Below are 27196 nucleotides of genomic sequence, written 5' to 3' on the forward strand. Positions count from 1 at the left end.
GATTTCAAATATTCCTTGAAAAGCACCCTGAACCATCTAATGCACCCCTCAACATGAGTTACATAGGATGAGAAATCATTTGCTTTTTATCTAGGGGAACATAAAGACCTAAATGAATTTTAGGCACCACAGAAAATGAAAGTCAATGTGAAATACAAATGCATATATTAAAAAGGCCATTATTTCATATATTATTTCAGTGTGCTTACATTTTTTGATGTATGTTTTTACATACATTTTGATATCAAGTTTGACAGACTCCTCAGAGGCAGGCAACAAATATTATGCATTATTCTAGACATGAAGTGGGAAATTTTTATTTTTTTAAAAATATGACATTTCCAAAGTAACAGGATTTGGATAGCAATCTGACGAAATAAACAAGGAAGTTTTCTCAAATAATGGAACTGAGGTTGAGGATTTTCTTTCTTGGAGTCTCACATTTACAAAGTGCCACAGAATCATAACTGAGACAAAAATTCTAAGATTTTGAAATAATCTGGGACAATAATAAATGTTCACTTAACCCATTTTCTGCGAGTTATTCAAAATAATTATAGAATGGTCTCGAGTTCTTATTATTAAAAACCTTTTTCAGACTTAAAAACATATAGCTCCACTTGCAGCATACAAAATAGTGAAAATATTCACTAAAGATGTACTTTATAATTTCTTTTCAACAGGATTCCGAGCAGGGACTGTATTGTATTCTAACATATACATGAAACTAAACTCCTGTAGAAACAAGAGTGTGTGCAACAAATTTAAAGAAGTAGTATCTTTAACAAGTAAACAAATGTATCTTGAGATTGAAAAACCCAAGTCCAACCCATTTCTCAAACTAGGCATCAGGCGTGCTCCTGGGGGCTCAGCAAAACACCTACAGGAGGGAAGCCTAGAGGAGAAAATGCCACATCCCTGTGTCCCCGTTACCCTAAGATTTAGAGGCAAACAGAAAAAAGCATTTATGGAGTGCAACTAAAAACCCCTCAGTGATTTTTTTTTTTTTTAATACAAATTACCAAACTCCAAATGAAGGTTTATAGTGCTTCAAACTACCACGGGGAATGTGTCCTGTCTCCACACCAGTTAAGGGATACCTAGGAGGCTAGCTTGAGAAACACTGTCACAGGTATTTACTAAAGGGACTGGAAAATTAGTTGAAAACTTGAAAGCCCTGGGGCGCCTGGGTGGCTCAGTCGGTTGAGCGTCCGACTTCACCTCAGGTCATGATCTCACGGTCTGTGAGTTCGAGCCCCGCGTCAGGCTCTGTGCAGACAGCTCAGAACCTGGAGCCTGCTTCGGATTCTGTATCTCCCTCTCTCTCTCTGCCCCTCCCCAGCTTGTACTCTGTCTACCCCTCTCTCAAAAATAAACAAACATTAAAAAAAAAAGAAAACTTGAAAGCCCTTAAAATAAACCAAACCGGAAGCAATATTTTTCTACTTACGTGGGATTTTGACCAGTAGATAAACACTTCAGCCACCATGCGGAAAAGGTCCTCTGCTTCTGGGTTAGGTTCTTTTAGCCACTTTGCCCTGGATCACATATAAATAAAGTGGTGTCTCAGTTACTCCTTCCACTTGATTTTTTTTTTTAAACACCCACTCAGGGGCGCCTGAGGGGCTTAGCTGGTTACGTATCCGACCCTTGATTTTGGCTCAACTAATGATCTCATTACTTGAGCCACAGTGCTCCCCAACATTAGTCTCTGAGCTGGGATTCTCTTTCTCCCTCCCCTACTCATGCTGTTTTCTCTCTCTCGCTCTCACAATAAATAAACTTAAAAAAAAAAAAAATCACCCGTTAAGTTAAATTTCAAACCAAGCAAACTAAGGGCAAGTGTGCTGTCCACAGAGGCCCTAGATGGCCACTGGAGTACATCTGTCTTACACTTAAAGCAATTTAAACACTGTAACTATCAAACTGCTAACTTTTGCAGAAGGCAGACTACTAATGAGATCTCCCTTGGTCAATTCGAGATGCTTGGTGAAAATCACCTTGTCTATACACATCTGGTTAGGTCACAATCACGCACCAGCTCATCCCCAAGCGAATGAAGCCATTCATCAGGACACATGAACCCAGCAAGGTCATGACTGAATCGGAGAAATGAATCCCTTGGGAACAGTGTACCTGTTATAGTCCACAAATCTAATCAAGAGCGGGTAGAAGGCATAGAGGTCCCTGGCCAGAGTGGTGAACTCATCGAGAATGAGAAGCTCTGCCTCGGACATATCCCCCCTGGCCTCAGCTTTCAGATGGTCCTCCTCCGACACCACCATCGCTGCTTTTTTCTTGAGTTTCTCCATTAATGGCAAGAAATGAGTTTTCAGGAGCTGAGGTTTCACTTTATTTATAATGGGCTGTGAAAATACTGTTTGGAGACAGACATTAATATTCTGTTCTGCATCAACAGGCATTAAAAAGAAGACAGATTATAATTACAATTGTAGCATGATTTTGCCCCGCCCACCTCCCCTCCCCCAGCACAAGGCTTCTTTCAGGATTCAGCCCATGCCTCAGGCATTTTTCTAGTCCCAAACCTAATTACACAGTTGCTGTTCAAAAATGATTACTGAATTGAATTTGATGTGCTTTCTTTTCTTTTTTTTTTAATTGGCAGCTAATTTGGAATGGGGGAAAAAATGTTCATTCACTTTGGAAATCAATTATTTTCACAAAAAGAAGAAAAAATCCCCAAATGGAAAACATTCTTCTGGCTCTTTCTTTACAAGGAGTAGGCACCACTGAATAATCACGAGCCTACATACAGCCATCCCGTGTTGGCTTTCCCAGCCTTGTCCCAGTGGGAGACTCAGGCTGCACAGGTCATTTATTTATTTCTGAATTTTTTAAACACCCATCTTGTCCATCCTTGAAGCTGGTCCACATTGTCCGAGGTGGGAGGTGCAAAGACAGACAAATGTAGATTCTTGACTCTGTGTTTTGGTTATCCTCTCCCCACTCCTGATAAGATGAATCGCTAAAAGGGGGTTGTTTCAAAATCCAGTTTTTTTTTCGTCTCTGTCTACAGAACCATCAGTTTTTCCTGCTGCACTTCCTGATCAGTCTTACAGAGACCGTCCAATCAGGAAAATGTTTACTTATTTAAAAGTTGTATCAGACTGTTAAAAACTGAGAACAAACTGAGGGTTGATGTGGGGGTAGGAGGGAGGGGAGGGTGGGTGATGGGTATTGAGGAGGGCACCTTTTGGGATGAGCACTGGGTGTTGTATGGAAACCAATGTGACAATAAATTTCATATATTGAAAAAAAAATAAAAAAAGAATAAAAGTTGTATCAATATGACAAGTCACCTGATGTCTGATCAAATCGACATTTTTTTTTATTATTTAAAGAACAGCGTGACAGAAACAATATTTTTAAAGATTTTTTGAGCACAGAAGAAAATATTAATGAGGCCCAAGATAGGAAAATTCTAGTAGTTCTGTATTTCTTTCCATTTTAAAAAGTTCTTTTACTTAGGAAATCTCTACACCTAACGTGGGGCTCAAACTCATGACCTGCGAGGATCAAGGGCCGAATGCTTTACTGACCAAGCCGGTCAGGTGTCCCTAGTCTTCTGTTATTTCAAAGAGTTTGGCAAATGAAACAAATTCACGTGGTGCATTCCTCTCCAATTCTTACCTGCTAACCTCTTCATCCAGGCTCCCTCATCAATTCCCAGGTTATTATATATGATTTTCAATATATTCCCCAAGAGCGTGTTCATGTGCTCGGAGTTCAGGGCGGTACAGCACATTTCAGCCCTTTCTGGATTATTTTCAGGTCCGTGCTCCCACCAACGAGACATGTAGCTGCAAAGCATGGGCAGTATGACTTCCATGACGTGTGGCATCTGCGTGTAGCGAATGCCGGACTCCGCTAATTCCACAATTTCTTCCATGAGTTTCTCCAAAGACGGTATATTTGGGCACACATCTTCCACGTTAGTTGGCAAATTCAGAGCTAGAGAAACACACGTAAGAGTGAACCGCGTTCAGTGAAAGGACGGACTTACCATGACGGCCACACTTCCACCGTGTATGGCAGCCACAAGCAGCCATCTCGCTCTGGGCTTCAGAGCTGGGCAAGACCCGGCGGGCCTTCCACCGGCTCCCTCTCTTTACTGGTGGCAGCTATATCCAAAGTTCTCTCCTTTCCCCAAGTTCCTATCTCACCACCACGCCTCACTCCTTTAAGATCAGAAAATGACCATTTCTTCTACTTCAGAGCAAACCAGAACATCAAAGGTCTCTGCCTACAGGCCTTCTGTGTGGTCCATCCTTCTGCGACCATCACCTATTTTCAGAGCAAGGAGCTCTGAGGTCCCTGTTCAGGCTCGGCCTGTGTTCTCAATGCCCCACTACAGAGGCCATGCTTAGGCCCTATGTTGAGCCACTTATATATGCTCTGTACACAGCATAATATATATGCATTATATATATAACATACAACATATAATTATACTCTGTACCACCTCCTCCCCAGCAGCCTGCTGCGATGCTTCGAATCTCCCCTGGATTGTTTAACTTTCCATAAATTGCTTTCTATAAATTTAACTTTCCATAAAGTGCTTCCCACCACTTAACTGATCGCCCTTTTTCACAAACCCTTACGTGGCTAACTGTTACAGTGGCATTTCCCATCACTGACCAGATTCCCTTTTCCTTAATCTCAATGTATTCAGTCTTTCCGGACTCCCTCCTGAACTTTGTCAGGCTCCTTTTACTGGCTATTTTCTCCTTGAAGAACTTTTTAAAAAAAAATTTTTTAAGTGTTTATTTTTGAGAGAGAGAGAGAGAGAGAGAGAGAGAGAGAGACTGACCACGAGTGGGGGAAGGGCAGAGAGAGAGGGAGACACAGAATCCAAAGCAGGCTCCAGACTCAGAGAGCTGTTAGCAGGGACCTGATGCAGGGCTTGAACTCACCAACCATGAGATCATGACCTGAGCCAAAGTCAGACACTTAACTGACTGAGCCATCCAGGGGCCCTTCAAGATTCCTCAATGAACACTGCATTTTTGTGCCCTCAGTGTTCTTTATTCTGAATTCTATCACATGTATCTACGGGTCTCTCCCGTACTGCAACTAAAACCCCCCTGAAAGAAAGAATCCAAGTCTAATACTTTCTTATGTCAAATCTCCCCCATTTCCCTCAGTGTGTGTTGCAAACAATTACTTGTGCGATGGCTAAAACCTGAATGAAAGGGGATCTTTCAATTCAATTCCTTTACTTTGTTATGCAAATGATGTGTTACAGAAACAAAAGCAGGTAAATTATCTGCTCTGTGTGTTTCCTTTTCTGCAATAAATAACAAATCTGCTTCATTCTGGATTCACAGCAAAAGGATTAATCAGTCAAAAATCCTAACTAAGACAACTTAGTAAGACAGGTTTACACAGAAGCCTAGTAGCTCAAATTCAACCATGTTTTACTATTTACAAATATATTGTGGCAATTATGCAGAGAAATATTGCTAACTCACATTCAACATATTTTGCCTTAGCTTCCTCTGTTATAGGAAATCAGAATTATAAAATGGGCAAATTAAATAATGGCGATTCAAGGTTTTAAAAGATTCCTTACTTGATAAAAGGCATTATAAAACAAGTATAACCAGCAGATCCCCTCAAAACAGGAGTTACACAGAGAAATGATCTCATTAACAGAGAGGGATGCACTTGTGGACAACAAATAGTTCTTGCCTAAGTTTTGAGAACTCTTTAGGCTACTGGAAAGCAAATGAAATGCAGTATACGATATCAGACTTAGAAGAAATCAAACAAAAGAGTAATATGAGAGGACACCTACATAATGTTTAAGCCTACTAAATAATTCTAACAGGTTCTCACAGACCAATCCTTGAAATCATCAGCAATGGTCCTAAAAGCTTTTCAACTGGTGTAAGGGTTAAATTGTAGTGTAGGGCTAATGCTTAGCTTGAAAAATAACAGCTTTGTGTTGACACTGAAGGTTAAGAGATAACAGCCTTGCTTTGCTCTGGTAAACTATGCCTCATACCCTTGTAAATTAGGCTTCACCAATTAAGGAAACAAAAGTTCAAAGAAAAGAGCATCAGAGGCAGGGTCAAGGAGATCCACTGGTTGCAACTTAGAGGAGAAAGTCTAAAGTAAACACCTCATTAGGCAACTGTTTCTAACTCATCTGGAACCTGTTTCTTTGTTCTGTTCCCAGGTGATGATAAAACGATGTGATCAGTTATAAAAACTCTGTACCCCGGCTGTTCGGGGCCGCACTCTTATCAAGAGTGTTGGTCCCGATGGGTCGGCCTTGCCTCTCATTGTAATAAACTTTGTTGTGACTGTCACTGGTGCCCGCAGCATTCTGTTTCAGGAGTCGTGTGGATGCAACACTGGGACAGTGGGAAAAATGAGCCTACCAACCCAGAAAAATAGATTTTCCCGAGTGAAAGACGATGCGGGGCATGACTACTTATAGATACCTAGTATGCATACAGACGTACATAAAAATCTTAAGAATACACATGCTAAGGTCAGATTTAAATTTGAGTCACTGATTAATTGTGTTTCAGATTTACAAGTTTTTTAAATGATAAAAATTGGACTAAACTGTGAGAAAAAAATCACTTGGAATTAATCTGTCCCAAGAAGACAGACACATCTGGTGAACCCAAACGAAACAAAACAAAAACCAATCTGAAGGGTACAAATCCATAAACATAATGAATAACACCCTCTGCTCGCTGTACCTAGGAGAGAGAACTGAATCAGAAATCAGCCCGACCTATTTATTTCCATTTCTGCCAATTATTTTGTCTTAGGAGGGCTAATTTGAAGAAATTAAACGACTTTTCTTGCAGAGACACTATGGGGATAGTATACGACATTCCAGAGAATTCCAAATCATAACATTTAAAAACAAATAGCATTGGAGATAATAAATTGAAATGGTCCATGAAAAAAATCACTGTAGGAAAATACAGTAGATGTCATTACGTGTCAAGGTCATATCTCAAATACTGAACATGCTTCTTCTGCATTACCTGCTCTTTCTCGCGATGACTTGGTATTGTAGATAGAGTAGATGTTATGTTTGTCGAGATGAGTTTCCAAAAATGCGACAGGAAAGGCACCAGCAAAAGCAGCAAGACATTCTCCTAATGCAGAGCGTTGCCTGCAAGTGCAAAATGTTTGTTTTTTAGGTCTTCCAAGTGAATGAAGAAGTTACACTAAAGGCAACAAGTTTAAAACTAACGTTAGAGGGGCGCCTGGGTGGCTCAGTCAGTTAAGCTGACAGCTCAGAGCATGGAATCTGCTTCGGATTCTGTGCCTCCCTCTCTCTCTGCCCCTCCCCTGCTCATGCTCTGGCTCTCTGTGTCTCAAAAATAAAAATAAAAAAAAAAAAACTTAAAAAAAATTAAAAACAAAAAAACTAACATTAGAGGGATAATAATCACGCAAATAATAAAAGTAACCCCCAAATCCAAGTTCTACATTGCAAAACATCATCTGCTTTCAATAGCAAAGTCTCCACCATTTAAAAACAGCTAAATTATCCGTTAGTTTAAAAAGAAGTTAAGGGGTGCGTGGGTGGCTCAGTCGGGGAGCATCTGACTTTGGCTCGGGTCATGATCTCACAGTTCCTGGGTTTGAGCCCTGCATCAGGCTTGCTGCAGTCAGCTCAGAGCCCGCTCCAAATCCTCTGAACCCTCTCTCTCTGCCCCTCCCCTGCTTGTGGTCTCTGTCTCTCTCTAAAATAAATAAAACATTGGGGCATCTGGGTGGCTCAGTCAGTTAAGTGTCTGACTTCAGCTCAGATCACGATCTCACGGTTTGTGAGTTCCACCCCTGCATCGGGCTCTGTGCTGACCGCTCAGAGCCTGGAGGCTGCTTCTGATTCTGTGTCTCCCTCTCTCTCTGCCCCTCCCCTGCTTGTGCTCTGTCTCTCTCTCAAAAATAAATACATCCATATTTTTGAGACATTTAAAAAAATACATAAAACATTAAAAAATAAGTTAAAACATTATAGACCAAAATAACAAGAAAAACCCTGTCAAATCCCCCCCATGAGTCTGGACATTTCTTTTGCTTTGCTTCCTTTCTTTACATCTTCTTCTTTTTTTAAACATAATGACCTACTGAGGAAGAATTCTTACTAGGTGAATAAATGCACTAATAAACATTAAAAAAAAAAATAAAGTAGCGATACCAACACACTAATACAATTTTCTGAAAATTTACTAAGTAATTTCAAGGTAGCTATGAAATATTAAGACATAATATATACCAAAAACTATTAATAACACTTAAAATTGATTCATCGTTTTTAAGGGAAGGAAGAGGTTTAAGGAATCATTCTGGGATCAATTGATTCAGGGCAGTTCATAACCCATGGCTCCCCCTGCCAGTGACATAAATTCTCACTTTCCCCGGGGCGCTTGGGTGGCTCAGTCCGTTGAGCGGCTGACTTCAGCTCGGTCATGATCTTGCGGTCCGTGAGAGCCCCGCGTCAGGCTCTGTGCTGACAGCTCAGAGCCTGGAGCCTGTTTCAGATTCTGTGTCTCCCTCTCTCTGACCCTCCCCCATTCATGCTCTGTCTCTCTCTCTGTCTCAAAAATAAATAAACGTTAAAAAAAATTTAAAAAAAAATTCTCTCTTTCCCTTAGCTACCTACATAATCCAAGGATTCGCTGGCACATGTTTATTAAATGTAGGACAATATGAGTTATTTCAGCATATTATGACCTCCTGAAATTACATAAATATTTTACTTTAAAAGTCCATAAAATCTATCTAATTAAGAAAAGATCATACAATTCTCTTTGGTAGCTTTAAATTCCTAATGGAAAAATATATGACTACATAAAATTAACAATGCCTAATAGTTTAATATTTTAATTAAAAATGACCTGACATTTAGTCAGCTAGGAGAAAATATCTCTTCATAGAATGACACTGAATAACTGAATAACAGAGTTTAATTCAAACACTGAAAAACATTTTATTACTAAAAATAATTTAGGATAGCAAGAAATCACAAAGGGAACAGGCTTTGATTCAGCCAGACCTGAGTCCCAAACTTATTCCTGATACTCGTATCACTTTAGGAAAATTACTCTCTTTCTGTTTTGCTTTCCTTACCTAAAAACTGGGATGCAGAATTGCAAAATTTCTGACACATAATAGGAGTTCAATAAAAGTTTGAAAATAATGAGAATATATTTATTTAAGAATTTAATAGCCTAAAATGTTTCATATATAACCCCAAAGTAATGAATTCTCTTACATCTGACTGGACAAGTCCTTTTATTTTATTAATAATACATGTGAACTATTTAATAATTTACTTTAAAATTTTGATTCAATTAGTAATTCTCAGACCAACTGTGATTATTCGTATTTTGGAAATAGCAGGTTTTTTATATGATGCTTAAGATACCTACATTTTTCTTAGTACAGTGACACTCTTTCATTTTTTCCAATATATCTTTTACTCATCTTCCAATTTGCATTACAAAATTTTTTTAATGTTTATTTATTTTTAAGAGAGAGAGACAGAGTGTGAGAGGGGGAGGTGCAGAGAAAGGGAGACACAGAATCCGAACCAGGCTCCAGGCTCCAAGCTGTCAGCACAGAGTCCAACACGGGGCTCGAACTCACAGACCGCGGGATCATGACCTGAGCCGAAGTTGGATGCTCAACTGACTGAGCCACCAGGCACCCCCCCCCCCCATTTTCATTTTTATACTCTCCCCAAATGACTTTATAACTGCAAGAAAAATAAAAAAAAAAATGTATCTTTTTTAGATCCTAACAAAAGAATCCCAAAGTTTATCAAGGAAAAACCAGAGGTAAAAAGAATAACAATGAGAGCACTGCTGAGGTTATGAGAGAGTTTGGATTACCAGATACTACAATGTATCATAAATGTATCATGTTATGATACAATGTATCATAACAATTCAGGCTACATGGTACTGATCTAATAATTTAAAAAGTCAAATAACAGAACAAAATAGAGATTCTAGAAATATAACCTATTTAATCTATTACCACAGTACAGAATGAAGGTCTTATTTTAAATCAGTAGATAAAAGAAATATTTAATAAATCTTTCCTTTGGGAGGAGGTTGGGGGATGGGTGAACTAGGTAAAGGAGATCAAGAGGAATAAACTTCTAGATATAGATCACAGAGATGAAAAGTGCAGCATAAGGAATACAGTCAATAATATTGTAATAATGTTGTGCTGCGACAGATGGTAACTACCCTCAGAGTGGTCAGCATGGTGTAATATAGGGAACTGTCCAGTCACTAAGTTGTGCACCTGAAACTAATATAACATTGTATGTCAACGACATTTCACTTAAAGATAAATACTTCCCACATGAAGGATGGTTTTAAAATTTTAATTTGAATTCTACATAACACCTAAAGAGAAACATGAAATTCAGATTCATTTCCAGTAAATTCCCCTCTTACTCCAGAGATGATCATTCCGGACATTCACTACTTTCCTCGAACTTCTTACATTTCTTTTCTCAATCATCACTTGGCTGAGGCATATTTCATTGAGAAAAATGGAAGCCAGGAGACACACACCTATTTATACCTGACTTACCTACTACCTGCTTTCTGTTGAATGGAGGAAAGTTCTGCGTTTCAAAACGTTCTAAAACATACATTTCTGAACACCCCATGTCATTCTCTTTATTGTGTGCTTACTGACCCATGATAAGCTGCCAATATTACATTCTTCACTTTACTTGTTTTGTTTTTTGTTCCTCATTAGGTCTAAGGTCTTTGAGAGTAGGGATCTATCTTGCTTATTACGGTTGTTATCACAGAACCTGGTGCTTACTAAATTTTTATTGAATGAGTAAAGGATTAAAAAGCTAAATGTAAACAACAAAAAGAATGAAAAACCTAAAAGGATAAGTTTTTTTTTAATGTTTATTTATTTTGAGAGGGAGAGGGAGAGAGAGAGAAAGCGCAAGCAGGAGAGGGACAGACAGGGAGACAGAGAATCTGAAGCAGACTCCAGGCTCTGAGCTGCCAGCACAGAGCCTGATCCAGGGCTCGAACTCACTAACTGCGAGATCATGACCTGAGCTGAAGTCGGAGGCTCAACCGACTGAGCCACTCAAGTGCCCCAGAGATAAATATTTTAACTTCTAGCTGTTATGAGTATGGTATCACTTTTCTAAAAATATTAAACTAAGAAGAATAAACACACTTGAAATAATTGACAGATTATATAAAAAAAAATTCCCAGGTCATAAGATATTATCTTTACATAGTTTCATATAGAAGCACTATAAAGTTATAAAAATGCTATAAGTCACAAAGATGGGAAAAAGAACAGGCAAGAGGTTAATATTTGCTATGAATAAAATGGTTTTAATAGATAAAATTCATTACTAATCAGTAAAATAACGCATTAATAGAAAAGTGGACAAGAGATATGAAAGGCAATTCATAAAATAAAGAAAAATGGCAGAGTAACCACAAAACAATGGCTGAGAAGTGGGAGTTACGGAAGTGCATTGGAAATTAACATTGGAGGGACGCCTGGGTGGCTCAGTCGGTTAAGCGTCCGACTTCACCTCAGGTCACGATCTTGGCAGTTGATGAGTTCCAACCCCGCATCAGGCTCTGTGCTGATGGCTCGGAGCCTGGGGCCTGCTTCCGATTCTGTGTTTCCCTCTCTCTCTCTCTGCCCCTTCCCTGCTCATGCTCTGTCTCTCTCTGTCTCAAAAATAAATAAACATTAAAAAAAAAATTTTTTTTTTGAAATTAACATTGGATCCCATTTTTAACTATTGTATTTTTAAATAGTAAAAAGAATAATAATCAGAAATGAGGAAAATGTGAGGAAACAAGGCTTTTCTTGTAAACTTGACAGTGTCAAGTGAATCAATTTTCTGGAAAGACAGTGAGATGTTATCATGATCCTTTAATATATGCCTATTCTTTAATCTGTAACTAAAATAAACTGAACTATAACTAAACTGAGACAATAACTAAACTATAACTAAAACAAATAAAATTAAATATATATAGATTTTATATATATTTAAATACATATACATAAATAAATAGAAAACTATGAACGGAGATTAACATCACTTATGGAAATGAAAAAAACATTCATTTTTCAAAAATGAGGTAACAATAAATTATAAAACTCCCTCAGTATAAAATATTTGAAGCCCTAAAAAATCATATGAAAAGAGATTAACTGAAAATATAGGTAGGGGCGCCTGGGTGGCTCAGTCGTTTAAGTGTCCGGCTGTTGACTTTGGCTCAGGTTAAGATCTCATGGTCTGCGATTCGAGCTCCCCATCAGTCTCTGCGCTGGCAGCACATAGCCTGCTTGGATTCTCCCTTCCTCTCCCTCTACCCCTCCCCTGCTTGTGTGCTCTGTTTCTTTCTCTCTCTCAAAATAAAAAAAAAATAAATAAAGTTAATAAAATATGTTTTAAAGAAAATACAGGTAGGGCGCCTGGGTGGCGCAGTAGGTTAAGCGTCCGACTTCAGCTCAGGTCACGATCTCACGGTTCGTGGGTTCGAGCCCCGCGTCGGGCTCTGGGCTGATGGCTCAGAGCCTGGAGCCTGCTTCCGATTCTGTGTCTCCCTCTCTCTCTGCCCCTCCCCCGTTCATGCTCTGTCTCTCTCTGTCTCAAAGATAAATAAACGTTAAAAAAAAAAAAAATTAAAATAAAGAAAATACAGGTAAAAAACATTCAGAGTGAACTCAGTTGTCCTTTTATATGGATTAATTGTTCTAGCTCTATGTAGTTGCCACCCTATTTTAATTATTGATGCTTTATTTTTATTATTTTTAAAAACATATTTATCGAGAGAGAGAGAGAGAGAGAGAGAGAGAGAGACAGCATGAGCAGGGGAGGAGCAGAGAGAGAGGGAGAGACAGAATCCCACGCAGGGTCTGCACTGTCAGCTCAATCTCAGGAGTGGTGACATCATAACCCAGAGTCAGACCCTTAACTGACGAAGCCAACAGGCACCCCTACTTATTGATGCTTTGTAAGTTTTAACAGTTGGTAGGCCAGATGAGTGAGTACTCTTGCATTACCTTTTCCTCTCTCAAAATTTTATTGGCTAGTCTTGTGAGTCATTCTTTCAAATGAACTTTCAAATGAATTTCCCAAATTTCAATAAAAAACAAATTTCTTAAAAAACTTTAAGAAAACAAATTTTTTAAATGTTTATTTTTGAGACAGAAAGAGACAGAATGTGAGTAGAGGAGGGGTAGAGAGAGGGAGACACAGAATCCGAAGCAGGCTCCAGGCTCTGAGCTGTCAGCACACAGCCCGATGCAGGGCTTTAACTCATGAACCATGAGATCATGACCTGAGCGGAAGTCAGATGCTTAACTGACTGAGCCATCCAGGCACCCCAAAACCCAAATTTCTACTTGAAATTGTATCATAGTAGATTAACTGGGGGAGAATTTACAACTTTTCAGTATTATTCCACTAGAATATCCTTTCACTGATTTATTTTATCAGTCTTCTCGCCAAATGTCATTTTCTTTAGTCTAGCCTTTAAAAAAAACTGCCGTCTTTTTCTTCTCTTTTTCACAGAAATCTTTTTACTGAAGTTGCGAGTGACCTCTTATTTTAAAATTCAGTGGGACACCTGAACTTGACCTGTCCACATCATCTGAAGATCTCTTCATCTTGAATGCGAAAACATGAAAAATAAAGCTGGTTTTAGTAACTGCCTATATTCATGCTTAATTTGCTTTTCAGATACATATGAGGAATTCTTCTAGCAGATTCCTTCATAAACTGGACTCATAAATGCTCTGTTTAATCTTTACATTGAATATGGTCTTTACCATTAGTGCTTTACGTTTGTTTTTTTTTTACATAACTTGATCGACTTTTATTGTATCAATTCAAATTTAGCTTAAAGATTGTTCAATTACTCCCAAGGAATTCAGTATGTTGATCTCGTTGTTTAGTGTATAACTAAGGAAAAAATGATAAAGCAAAGACTTGAAATAAATGGTTGTAACACTTGAAACAGAAGTTAGTTTTAACACAAGTTAGTTTTAACACTTGAAACACAAAGTTAGTTTTAAAATCTTACCTTTCCACATAAATACTTTTGCTGGTTCCCAAAGCATATAAGCTAGTCAGAATTCTATAACATGACACCTGTACATCTTCCACTAAATAAAAATAAAAACAGAACAAAAACACTTGTTATTTATACACTGTCTTAAGAAATTTTAGAATAAAACCAAAATTCCATATTGAGGGCATACTTATGTTTTAGCATTTTTTAAAAAAAATAAAAATTAGGGGTGCCTGGTTGGCTCAGTCGGTTAAATGTCCGACTTCAGCTCAGGTCATGATCTCGCAGTTCGTGAGTTTGAGCCCCACGTCGGGCTCTGTGCTGACAGCTTGGAGCCTGGGGCCTGCTTCAGAGTCTGTGTCTCCCTCTGTCTCTGCCCTACCCCTGCTCATGGTCTGTGTCTCTCTCTCTCAAAAATAAATAGACATTAAAAAAAATTGTTTTTAAAGCAAAATTAGAAGAAATAGATATGTAAAATGAAATAAAAAAATATTTCTCAGACAAAATTCGTTTCTTTAAGAAGCTGAAAGCATTCTACGGAATGGACTATAATTATTCGGAACATTCTCAGGAACATTTTAAAAATAATTTTTCTGCAGATGGAAGAAAAAAGGATTTCTTCAAGAATAAAATTAAGCACAAGAATATTTGGGAAGGTCAGGCAGATTGTGTCTCCTGTTTTGAAGGTATGTAAAGACTGTGTCTTTTATTTCAACACCTAAGTGAACAATAATGAGAGTGCTGGAGGAGGTCGTGAGTTACTTGTTTTTGACCTGACATTCAAGGCATCGGGAAGCCAATCTTATAGAGAAGCCAGAAACTAAAATAAAACCTTATAGGTGATCTACGACCCGACAAGGCATGTTTAAAAGGCAAGAAAGAAAATCTAAGAACCTCGGCTTTCTAATCCCAACTCTTCTAGTATTTCCTGGAGAATGTACCATGACATGAATGGAGAAATCATCCTTGTCCTCCGGACCTGGTTCCGTGTCCACACTGCACTGCAGTGCTCCTACAATGGCTCAAGGACATGTGCTGCGAGTAGCGGCTGTGTTAGCCACTGAGTAACACAGTGGTTTTCACACACAGCCGTACTTCACTGGAGACCTACAAGGTGGAGAGTCTGAGTAGGCATGTCATTAAGACCCACTTAACAAGGGCTTACATCTCTCACGCTCAACATCAGTAGGAGGGTCGGAAATTGGGACAGGTCGCGTATCATTGTGTTTCGCATTGCTACTAGCATTCTGTGGATATTTTTAATAATTATGGAAATCTATGCAAAAATAGCCGATTAAATCCATAAAAACAGACCAATACCTACAAATAGAAAGCGTGTGAGCCACTGTAGTAGGCCAATTGTTTAGCCACAGACTTTGTCAGGATTACAGCTTGTAGAACAATGTGCACTGACTCAGACGTAATCGGAAAACAATGTGGTCAAACGGCATTAGAAAAATTCCATGGAAGGAGGGAACAGAGAAGCAGCAAAATTTGGAACCTGCACTCGAACAAGGTGGAAATGACTGCCCACCACCACTACCTTCTGGTCCCTTCTGTGAATGCATGTGATTCAGTGATCTACCTCTCTAAGAATGGTTTCTGTAACTCAAATGTCAACCGAGTGTTCTGGGGGCAAAAAAAAAAAAAAAAAAGAGTGCATTTCAACGGATAAGCAGCGCTTGATGGGGCTTTTACAATTTCTCATTGTACCATTAGATAGTGAAAGTCTAAGGAATAGGTTTACATACATATTAGATCTTCTCCGAACTGATGCTGGCCAATATGCTCAAATAATGATGACAGCATTGGCAACAGAGCCACCGTGGTATAATTGATAATCTGAGTAACACCTTTGGGTTGGTTTCGGGTGTGGGTGAACTGGCCCTGCTTGAGATTCTCCATCGTCTTCTCCAGATCCTCCGCCGCATTGTCCAGAAACGTTCTGAGCGCACTTTTAACGCTCTCCAGGCCAGTCTTCATGACGGTCCTAGCAATGAGAGAAGGGAGAACAGACACCTTGCAAAAGGACCGAGTGGAATTAGAAATAACACATGCTTCTACTTTGGTTACTCATCCGTGACTTTCACTCAGCCGATTACTTCAATTCACCCTCAATAAACGTTTTCAACGTACTCGAATTTACAGTAATATATTGCCCTGCGAATGCATAACCTTTCCCAAATGTCTTCACCGTCAACTTAATGAGGGCCCAGATCAAGAGGCAGCGCTCATGCTCTGTATTTTCTAGCAATTTTGAGTATTTGTTTCATAATGAGCAAAACACAGGTTTTGAGCCAGCCAATCCCCAAATCCAACACAACCGAAACGGTTTCTGAGGCAACGGCTGTGAAAGAAACGTTGAATCCCTGCTACGCCAAGTCATTAAATGATGTAAATGTTTTAGGAGTGAAGTGTAGCCATCAGCTAAATGAGCCTCTAAAGGCTGAACTTTGTACAGAAGTGACCCCCTAATGCCACTATTTCTAGTAGGAAATGAAGGGATCTAATAGCATCTACTTTTTTCATTTATTATACAAAACACCTCAAGTAAAATTTTAAAGGCAAAAATAAAGAACCCGAGAGTATCATGGGATATTCTCTGTAGGAGACATGGAGGAATTTTTATTTAGATCTATCCTGGATAATAAGTGAAATAAATGTATGACTTAAAGGCTGAATCACTCCTGCAAGATACACGGATTTGGTATTGAGGCAAACGACTGGGTTTCCAGTCCTGTGGCTGGGAGGGCAGAGTAGAAAGTACACGGACTTGGGAACTGGCCTACTTTCACACTTACTATGCAATCTTAAGCTTCGCTTCGCTCATCTGTAAAATAGGAATAAAGCTCATGTCCTTATAAAGCTAAATGTTATCACAAGTGTGGAACACAAGTTACCACACCTAGAAGCTACTGAGACCTCTGAAGTTGCAGCTTACCATCATCTTTACTTGACATGATACATTCCCGTTTCGACCTTCAGTTACATACCTAGCTGCTACAGACATTGCTTGAAATTTAAATAACGATATATATATATATATATGATCACAAAAATAACAGAATGCCATTTATTAGTAATTTACAAAATACGTTTTCACCCACAAGCGTTTATTACAATTCCAAACACTGAAATCAAGAGACAAGGTATGTCTTAATATTCTTTTAAGTGTAGCACTGTTACGCTCACTTAGACAAAAACGTATCCATTTACCTTGCATCCAAAGTCTGACCCAAAATATGAAGACAGTTGACAATTGATGTGGCATCATTTCCTAAAGAGCAAACAAAATGCTATATAAATTGCTACCAAAAATTAGTCAACAGAACAACCCGACAGTAACTCAATTAACAAGATTTTTTGATAATCAAGTTTAAAATCATGCGGTTTTTCTGCTCGAAAGTGGTTATGCAAATGTAAGTAGAAAAGCAATAAAGCATGTTTCATCAAATAGCTGACATACTCAAGAAGCATTCAAAGCACTGTGCCAGGCTGAAGTGTTTTAACTGAACTCTTCAAATACAGTCACCTCCCCATATTGGCTCATCTTCCTCCTAAGTCATAATGTGTATCAACTTTTTAAAATCAGCTCATATCCTTTCTGAAACGAGATGGGCTAAAAGTCCCATAAATAAATTGAATTCCTTTGCAATTACCCAAGCGTCTCTGCTTTCTTATTCCATTCAACTGCATTAGGATGAATTATTTTGCCCAAGTGTTTTTGGCCTTCGGTGAAAACGAGCCACCAAACTATCACATAAATAAGCATCAGAAGCTGAAGAAGTTAAATCCTACCCTTCTCAGATATTTGAAATGGGGATGGCTTTTCTTGAAAGATGACATTCACCCATTTTAACTGTGTATTTTACCAGAAAGTACAGAAATATGAATTATGAATTACTGTACCTATTTTACTTTGTGATGAAGATACATAATAGCAAAGAAATAAAATGATGAATCCAAAGTTACAAAGTAATTTGGCCATTCACAATACAGCTTGCCATTATCGCTTCCTCATTTTATAGTTCCCTATTTATAATACATACAGTCATTTCCCGGGTCCTGAGGTCTGAATGTACATTTTTACTAACATTTGAGTATGTTGCATTCTTTAGGCAAAAAAAAAAAAAAAATCCTAATATATATGAAAATTAACAACTGCCTTAGAATCTGGATAAGACAGTTTAGTGATATGATATACATAAGAAAAAAGAAAACTAAGGTGTTCATTGCTAGAGTCTGAGTTCTTTGATAAAATGTTCCATTCATCTCGTGCTTTGATTCTCAGAATTTCTGGTAATAATGAAGACAAAATCAGCAGAAAGGCAGAATTTGTTATGTCCCTGTCTATTGATTAGTAGGGCTTTCCCTGCAGCCCATGGAAGTATTACTCATTTAATTATTCATTCACTCAATAAATACATGTCAAATACCAGGCATTCTGAAACTTCCAGTTATAAGTGAAACAGAGTTCTCATGGTACTTGCATTTTAATGGAGGACACAGTTAATAAAATATTAAGAAAAAAATCAATATGAACCTAATACCAGGCTACAGTAAAATCTATATATTTATATATATTAATTATATAACTATATATATAGTTACACACACACACACACACACACACACACACACACACATACATATATCAGAGAATAGGGATAAGAGCAACTGGATAGGGTAATAAGGTGAGTGGTCACAAGGCTCTAAGAAGGTGGCATTTGAGCAGAGATTTGAATGAACAAATCATGCCTGTATCTGGGAGAAGGGCCCAGGCAGAGGGAACAGCATGTGCAAAGGCTCTGAGGCAGAAAATGAAGCTGGTGTTCCACGTAAGGCAGTGAAGGTGGCTGATGTGTGATCAAGATTCAGGGGAAAGAAGGGGGGTATGAGGTAGAGAGGAGGGGACTGGCCAGGTTTTGCGATTAGAGCAAGAGGTCTGATTTTTTTTTTTTTTTTCAGGTGCAATAGAAAATATCCTTAGGTTTTGAACAGGAAGGGTTCTGGTTTCTATTTTAAAAGGACTAATTCACACTGTGCAAAACTCTGGAAGGGCAAGAGTGCAAGCCGGTTAGGAAGCTGCTACAGTCAATGACACTGAATTTGCATTAGGATACCAGCAGTGAAGAAGTTAAGAATTCATTTTCAGCCTTCGCTTATGGACTGAACGTGAAATGAGACGGATAGAATCAGGGATAACTCCAAAATTGGGTGAGCACTTGTATGAGCAGTTGGGTGAACGGTGGTAAGATTTACTGAGGTAGAGAGAGCACAAGACAGGAGCGGAATGAGGGAGCTGGGGGCAGCGCGATCTGCTTCAGGCAGGTTCAGCATGATGGGCCTATTAATGTCAGGTAGAGATGCAGAATAGGCTGCCGGTGCACAAATCTGGAGGGCAGAGAACACAGCTGGGTTGGAGCTACACATCTGGGCCCCATAAGCATACAGGTACTTTGAAAAATCATGGGCCTGAATGCAATTGGCCAGCATGTGCATAAATACAGAAGAAAAAAAAGGTCTCAGGGCCTCCAATGTTTGGAAGTGTGAAAGATAAGGACGAGACAGCCCAGAAAATGAGAAAGAGAAGGCCCAGGAGAGAGAGGGGACACAAGGCAACGTGTGAGACTCTAATGGAAGTTATTAGTTAGCCCCCAGTCAGAGAGGCTGGCCCCTCACTCTTCGTCCTAAAACTCAGTTCTTTTTCCCTTTCCCTTCCAGCCTGCTGTCTCCTCCTATAGAGGACCAGTGTTTGTACTTTGAGCCTTTTCCAAAGGAGTGGCTGGGGTATTGCAAACCTCCATTCATTATGAACTCGTGAGGTGGGATTTCTGTTCCTGGTGTAGGCCAGCCCCGAGAATAGTGTCCGGCAAACAGCAGGTATTCAGTGAAATCTTGTGGGCTGTGAAGAATAGGAAATAGTACCAGTGGCCAGACAAGTTCTGGGGGTCAGAGGAAAATGCATAGGGCGTATGGGAGATTTCTGTGATTGTAGAGTAACCCACCATAAGCTCTGGGAATACTCCATATTAGACGCAGTATAACTTTGAATGGAAACATCTCTGTGTAAAAAAAAAAAATGGTGGGGGGAGGCCCCTAAGGAATGTAGAAAAAGTACAAATTGAATCTTCAACATCTTGTTGGGCAGACCACGCAAAAGCATCAATTCTACCAGCAGGGGTAGAGGCCTAGCTTATGATTAGTTTTGATGAGGTAAAGCATGTAGCAAGAGCTTTAAATAAGATAAGAACCCCGTGCACCCCGGCCTTCTGCAGGCTCTCTGGATCGCCATCACCAGAAATGTCAATCACACTATCGGTAAGAACAGGAAAGGCTAGTGACAGTGGAGTAAGATGATAAAATTCTAAAGCGATGATTGTATTTTCATGTATTTAACTACATGTAATTCCTTCACTACTCGGACTAGAATAAAAACCAAAAGTTTGATATTTTCCAGCTTATGCTCTTTCAAGGTCCAAACTGCTTCCCTTGTCTTCAAACATAACTGACCAACACTTAAGGAAACACCCGTGAGTTAGTTGCCTACGTGTCTCTGAGGCTGTGTGTTCCCATCAGTGCGTAAGCATGAAAGGTACGTAACTAAAATCATAACCTATACCTGAATCTGACAGCAAGAGACAGCAAGCGTTTGGTTTTTACAATGATTGTACCAACTCATAAAACACGACAACTCTCTAAATAAAAACAACAAAGTTAAAAGAGGTTAGAGTCAAAATATTCTTTTTGTATCTTAATCTCAATTTGTTTTGTGGTTTTTAATATAAGGTTCCTGTAAGTCAGGAGTTTTCAATGTTATTCAAAATCTGACGTGTGGTGTCCTGCTTCTGTTTTGTAATCTGATGTTTCGAGTCACTGGGAAAGCAGTGACAGACTTTCTAATTTTTATTCTTCATCCTCACTTGTCTCCCGTGGCTCTTGACGCAATACCTCATTGTGTTCGCTTCTTTGAAGAAACGATTAATCTTGGCAGAATCCTCATTAATAATGTGAAATAAAACTAAGCTAGAGGCACAAATTTCTCTCAAAATGATGAGGGGATAAAAAGAGACTGAAAAGGGCCAATGACTTCATTACTCCCGAAGTCTGTGACACTGAACAGAATAAAACTATTGAAACTTTAACCTAGTGAGAAGTTTTAGTTAAACTGAAAATGTATTTTAGATAATTACATATTCTATTTATTTACCCCGAAGTAAGTACATTCTCTCAAAGTGGTATGTTCAAAGAAAAGAAATAGCTGTATCGCTCTAATACTATTTTCTGATACTATTTTCGTGACAGGTCTCTAATTCTGTCGTTTCTCACCTATTTCTTCACAAGAAATGCGTTATTTTTTACATAGCACATAAAACAAGTTAAATCCAGGAAACTCTTGCCTTTGCTATGTATACTGTCATGAAACAACAGAACTGTTACTCTAGGGAAAGACCTTAACAATATTTTAGTGATTTCAACAATACTCAGCAAAAGCAGCACGTTGCACATAACTGAACTATTAAATTCCCAGCATAATGACATGTCCAACTTTCAGATATGCACTATCCTCAGAGACCCTGAGTGCTTTAAGTAATTTTCCTTTCATTATGTGTCCCATTAAACACAAGCACGATCTGAACCTTCTTAGGGATAATACGTACCTGTACTAGTTTTCTAATATCTCCTGATAACAAGAGAGCAGTCCTCATTTTAAACACTTGAATGGGTTTTGGGGGTGGGGAGATAACAGATGGGTCAACGTAAATTTAACACATTAATTTGTTAATCAGGGAGAGATACCAACTGATAGAATCTACTGTATCACTTTACTATGGAAACTCTGCAAACATAACATTAAGATTTACACAGCAGTTTAAATCAGGCATCTCTTGGGGCGCCTGGGGGGCTCAGTCGGTTGGGCGTCCGACTTCAGCTCAGGTCATGATCTCGCACTCCGTGAGTTCCAGCCCCACGTCGGGCTCTGCGCTGACAGCTTGGAGCCTGCTCCGGACTCTGTGTCTCCCTCTCTCTCTGACCCTCCCCCATTCATGCTCTGTCTCTCTCTGTCTCAAAAAATAAACGTTAAAAAAAAAACAACTTTTAAATCAGGCATCTCTTCCTGGGGGGAGAAAACCCAACATTTTAACAAGAACTACTACTGCTTCTTTTAAATATGTGACAATACTTACCCTACTTAATATCCCTGCGGCTAATACTGGAGTCAAATTAATGATGTGCCACATTGGGTTCTAGGGTCACTGAGGACAAACCAGAAGAAATTTTGGAGTACTATGCTCAATTTTGGAGTGTTTGCTTGATTCCAGGCATTCCTAAAAATGTCTCCACTATCAGATTAGGAAACTCTCCAGCTCTCTGGACAATCTGCTATCTCACTAATACGTGAACAATTTACCAGGAAGTGTGAAAGTAGAAAAGGCCTCCGAATGATAACTATTTTGTGCCTTCTCAAATAGTTCCTCTAGGTGAAAGGATCGCGGTTGGCTGGGCTTAATGATCTTGTTTGAATAGTCATTAATTATGCATTACTTCCTCTTCAGTGTAAGTGCCCTAAGTGGTTTCTTGGACACCTTAAGAAATAAAAAAATATATATATGTGATTCTAATGAAATGTGGGATAATTGGATACATTTTTCTTAATCATCTCATAAGCCAAAAAAAAAAAAAAAAAAAGGTAAAATTTCAGTTATTCTGAATGTAAGAAAATTCCAAATCAAGAGCCCTTATCTCTTTGTTCTAAGTGTCTGCTCTTCTCTTTTGGAATGTAGGCTTCCTAAAGGCAAGACCTAGTTGGTTCATTCCTTCAGTCACCTGACATGGATAAAAGACCTACTATGTGCCAGGCTTCGGATACAACAATAAGCCCTCAGTGAGCCGAGAGGTTTGTGCCAGACAGGGATGTGACTCCGGGGACATCATGGAGGACAGGTACTCGAGTGAACAGAATGTTCTAAGAGTAGGGGGAGGGACTAAAATCAGGGAGGTTGGGGAAGGTTTTCCTGACAGAGTAGGTAATATTTGGGTTGAAATCTGAAGGGTGAGGTGAGCAGTTTACTCCACTGAGTGTGAAGGACTGGAGAGGAGACTTATGTCTGGGGACCCCATTCTAGTAGGCAATTACAGCAGGTGCAAAGACCCTGCACAGAAAGGGATATGACACTTTTAAGAAGCAGAGAGAAGGCCACTTAAGCTGAAGCATAGAGAGCAGGCCACAACATGGCAGGGAAGGTGGATGGAGGGGTACTTAGGGGATAGTCTATGAAACACTAATGTGGCCAGATTCAGAAATTTTCTTCTCAAGAAAAGGGAAGCCACCGAACCTGCAGGAGAGTGATAGGAAAGACAGGATTGTGGGGAGACCCGACTGCTGTGGAGCACACTTTGGAAGAGCAAGAGGGGATTCAAGGAGAATGGTCAGTTTGTTCCGAGAGGACAGATGACCGATGCCTGGACCGGCCTCAGATGGTCACAGTGGAGAAGCGCAGAGATCTTCATTTTCCTATTCTCACACCCTGAAAGGATGACCCCACACAGCAGAGCACAATAAATGTTGATTGATGCAGTGCCTGGCGGGGCTCGGTCAGTTAAGTGTCTGACTTCGGCTCAGGTCGTGATCTCCTGGTTCATGAGTTCGAGCCCCGCGTCAGGCTCTGAGCTGTCAGAGCCTAGAGCCTGTTTCAGATTCTGTGTCTCCCTCTCTCTGCCCCTCCCCTGCTCATTCTCTGTCCCTGTCTCTCTCAAAAATAATTAAACATTAAAAAAAAATTTTAATAAAAATTAAAAATAAATATTGAATGAATGCATCAAATGAATGCTATTAAGGCATTAGATTGTATTTTATTATTATTCATCTCACATATAAAAATAAAGCCCTTATGAAGTGCTGATTTGCATACACCTGTGGCACCACGGTTGTCCCTGTTGGAGGCTTAGTTACCAGATTCTGCTTCCTTTCCGACTGACCGAAAGGCTTAAACAGGCTGTAGCAGGAGGACTTATGTATTTTCTACCATCCTTGGCATTTGTAATCAGAATTTCCACTTAGCAAAAGTGAGCAAAAATGGTGGGATGAAAAAGCAATATTTCATTAGTTGGCAATGGGTCCTTGAAAATGGCAAATGGGATTCCCATCACTTCTCAACTTGCCTGGGTCCCATCCATGTCCTAACCAATTTCCTTAAATACAAGAGTACACCAACTTATAATCACTAACAAGGATGTCAGAATTCAAACAGGAACCCTATAATGAAGATACTAATTTCTTCATTGTTATATTTTTCCATAAAGCATTCTAATGGATTCATCAGAACTACTGTTCTGTGGGGAATAGGGCCTGTTTCTGCTTTTAAAAGACTTAGCTTTTTCAAATATAAAATGAAATGGTTTAAATGCCTCAAAAAATATATATGAAGCATAAAACGTTTTGTACTGATGGTCTCTTGAGTTCTTAAATAGTGTGCCTCAATGTAGAGAATGCATTTTTAAGTCGATAAAAGACATACACAAATATAGAAGTCCAAATGTGGGGAATCTTCAATTAATCAGAAAAGTCCTTCAACTACAGATAAAGTCTGGAAGTATAACAACAATTTAATTTGGCAGCCAGCTTGGAATAAAGAGTCCCTTACTCATCAGATCCTGAACTCACCACAATCACTACCACCAAGACGAATATTTTGTCTCTTGGCATGAATATTCCCCTTGTGTCTCCAATCGCACCTTCCTGACATGTTGAGGGTGTGTCTTTCTACATCTTTACTTCTGGTCATCGCTCCTAAGACACAAAGCTCGGGCATTCCTTTGTCAACCTCAACTTTTAACTGTCTTAATCTGTCCTTAGCTTAAGTCATAAACAGTTTGTAAATTTAAAGCAGTAAAGTAAAAACCACTTTGATCATCAGCGTATTGTCTACCAGAATTTGGAAAAAAATGATACCATGTTAGAGAAGCGAGAAAGGAAAAAATCACAGATAATATGACTATAAAGGACCACGATGTGTGTGTGTGTGTGTGTGTGTGTGTGTGTGTGTGTGTGTGTGTACATTAGGTCTCTCTCTTTAGGGAAATCCACAATGGCAGAACTGATACATCAAAAATAAATAGTTGGTATACCACTTCGACTTCATTCTGGAAATGGGTAAATTATAAAGGCTTAATTGTGCATGTACTTTAAAGAGCCAAGTCCTCTAGGTTCCCCTAGGAATCCCTTAGGTTTGAAAGCTGTTAAGACTGCAGTTTACATAATCCTTCAACGTTCATTATCTTACATTCGATCAGCTATGCGCAACTGATCTCTAAGATTAGTATTTATTGTGACCCAGTTAAAAAATGGAAAAACATGGGGTGCCTGGGTGGCTCAGTTGGTTAAGCAGCTGACTTTGGCTTAGGTCATGATCTCACAGTTTGTGGGTTTGAGCCCCCCGTCGGGCTCTGTGCTGACAGCTCAGAGCCTGGAGCCTGTTTCAGATTCTGTGTCTCCCTCTGTCTCTGCCCCTCCCCTGCTCACGCTCTGTCTCTGTCTCAAAAATAAACGTTAAATTTTTTTTTTTTTTTTAAATGGAAAAACAAAAACAAAAACAAAGGTTCAGAGAAATCAAGTCTCTCGTCCAAATCATTCAGCTGGTCTAGTTACAAATAAAGCATTAATATCTAGGTTTTCCGACTTGAAGCCCACTATTTTTCTGGGACATCCTACTAGAGTCTAAAGCCAGGTTGTAACGGTCATGCGTAAAGGTGATACGGAGAAGACTTAAAGATTCTAATAACTTGACAAGACTGTATTAGAAAACAAAGGCCTCCTGAAGTTCGTATTATTGTATAGGCAAATGCCAAAACAAATTTGAAACCCTGAAAACAAGAGACGCTAGAATAATATAAAGAAGACACACACAAGTACGCTTTTGAGGTAAAGTAGCTCTCCAGTAAATTCCTGTTAAAAATAAAAATAACAGTATTTAAAGGCTACAGGATTTAAAATACAATGCCTAAATGGAGTATCAGCATCATATAGGGTTGGTATGAATGTTAAAGTCTGGCTTGTCTCCATGGAGAGGTAGTACAAGTTTCATCAATGCATTTATCTTCAATTACTAGTCCCTTAAGAAACATAGGAGATTAAAGAATAGGCAAAATTTATCCACAGTAAAAGAAGTCTATATGTAGTGCCTTTGCAGAGGTTATAAACGGGAAATGGCACAAGGGAGGCTTCTGGGGTGCTGGAAATGTTTTATGTCTTGATCTGAGACATGTATGCGTGGATGGAAAATTTCAACAAACTGTATCATCAGGCTGTCTTCAAGATTTGTGTACTTTGCTCCATATATGGAACACCTCAGAAAATTTTTAAAAGAAATTATAGTGAAATATAAACTAAGAAGCCAAGAATTTACAGTAAGAACTTAGAAACAGCACAACGGAAATATTACCATGCTCATCAGGAAGAATGTAAACACTGCCCTTGAGAAAAGGGGTCCCCATCAGAGCGATACAGACTAAGACAGCACTCTCGGAAGACAAATGGAGGACACTTGAATCCACTGTTATTACGAGAAAGTTGAAGAGTTTCTAACAATTCTGTCCGCACAATGTTCATACAAATTTTTCTATGTCGAGGAAAAGTCAAACAAAAATCAGTCAACTAGAAATTACATTGAAGAGATTTTGCCCAATGATGTGGCACAACTTAAATATGAATGCAAAAACTCGGGCAATTTAAATGAAATACAGGGGCGCCTGGGAGGCTCAGTTGGTTAGGCGTCTGACTCTTAGTTTCAGCTCGGGTCATGATCTCACGATTCCTGAGTTTGAGCCCTGCGTTGGGCTTTGTGTTGACTGTGCAGACCCTGCTTGGGATTCTCCCTCTCTCTCTCTCTCTCTATTTAAATAAATAAGTAAATAAACTTTAAAAAATATTCACTGTGTCTTATATAGAAATGACTTAACCCTTAGCGTTTCCTGTGAATGGAACTGAACTTACATCTGTATCAGTACACTAAATATTTCATTACTAAAATCACCCCAACACTGTCTCAAAACCGGCAGTGCACAGAGCTAAAGTTTGCTTTTGTGCTTTACAAAAGCAGATG

General features: G+C 39.1%; 1 protein-coding gene across 1 annotated transcript in view; it reads right to left on the bottom strand.

Moving 5' to 3' along the window:
* The window catches only part of RYR2 (ryanodine receptor 2), a 765551-nt gene that overhangs the window by 127905 nt on the left and 610450 nt on the right, over positions 1–27196 (bottom strand). The window contains exons 64-70 of the mRNA XM_042907783.1: positions 17310–17370; positions 15845–16083; positions 14106–14187; positions 7032–7162; positions 3652–3972; positions 2137–2377; positions 1451–1538 (exon numbers count right to left, since the gene is read on the bottom strand). Coding sequence (XP_042763717.1) covers positions 1451–1538; positions 2137–2377; positions 3652–3972; positions 7032–7162; positions 14106–14187; positions 15845–16083; positions 17310–17370 — 1163 coding nt within the window. The remainder of the gene's footprint in view (positions 1–1450; positions 1539–2136; positions 2378–3651; positions 3973–7031; positions 7163–14105; positions 14188–15844; positions 16084–17309; positions 17371–27196) is intronic.

This window comes from Panthera leo, chromosome D2 (genome assembly GCF_018350215.1).
Source record: "Panthera leo isolate Ple1 chromosome D2, P.leo_Ple1_pat1.1, whole genome shotgun sequence".
Classification (NCBI taxonomy): Eukaryota; Metazoa; Chordata; class Mammalia; order Carnivora; family Felidae; genus Panthera; species Panthera leo.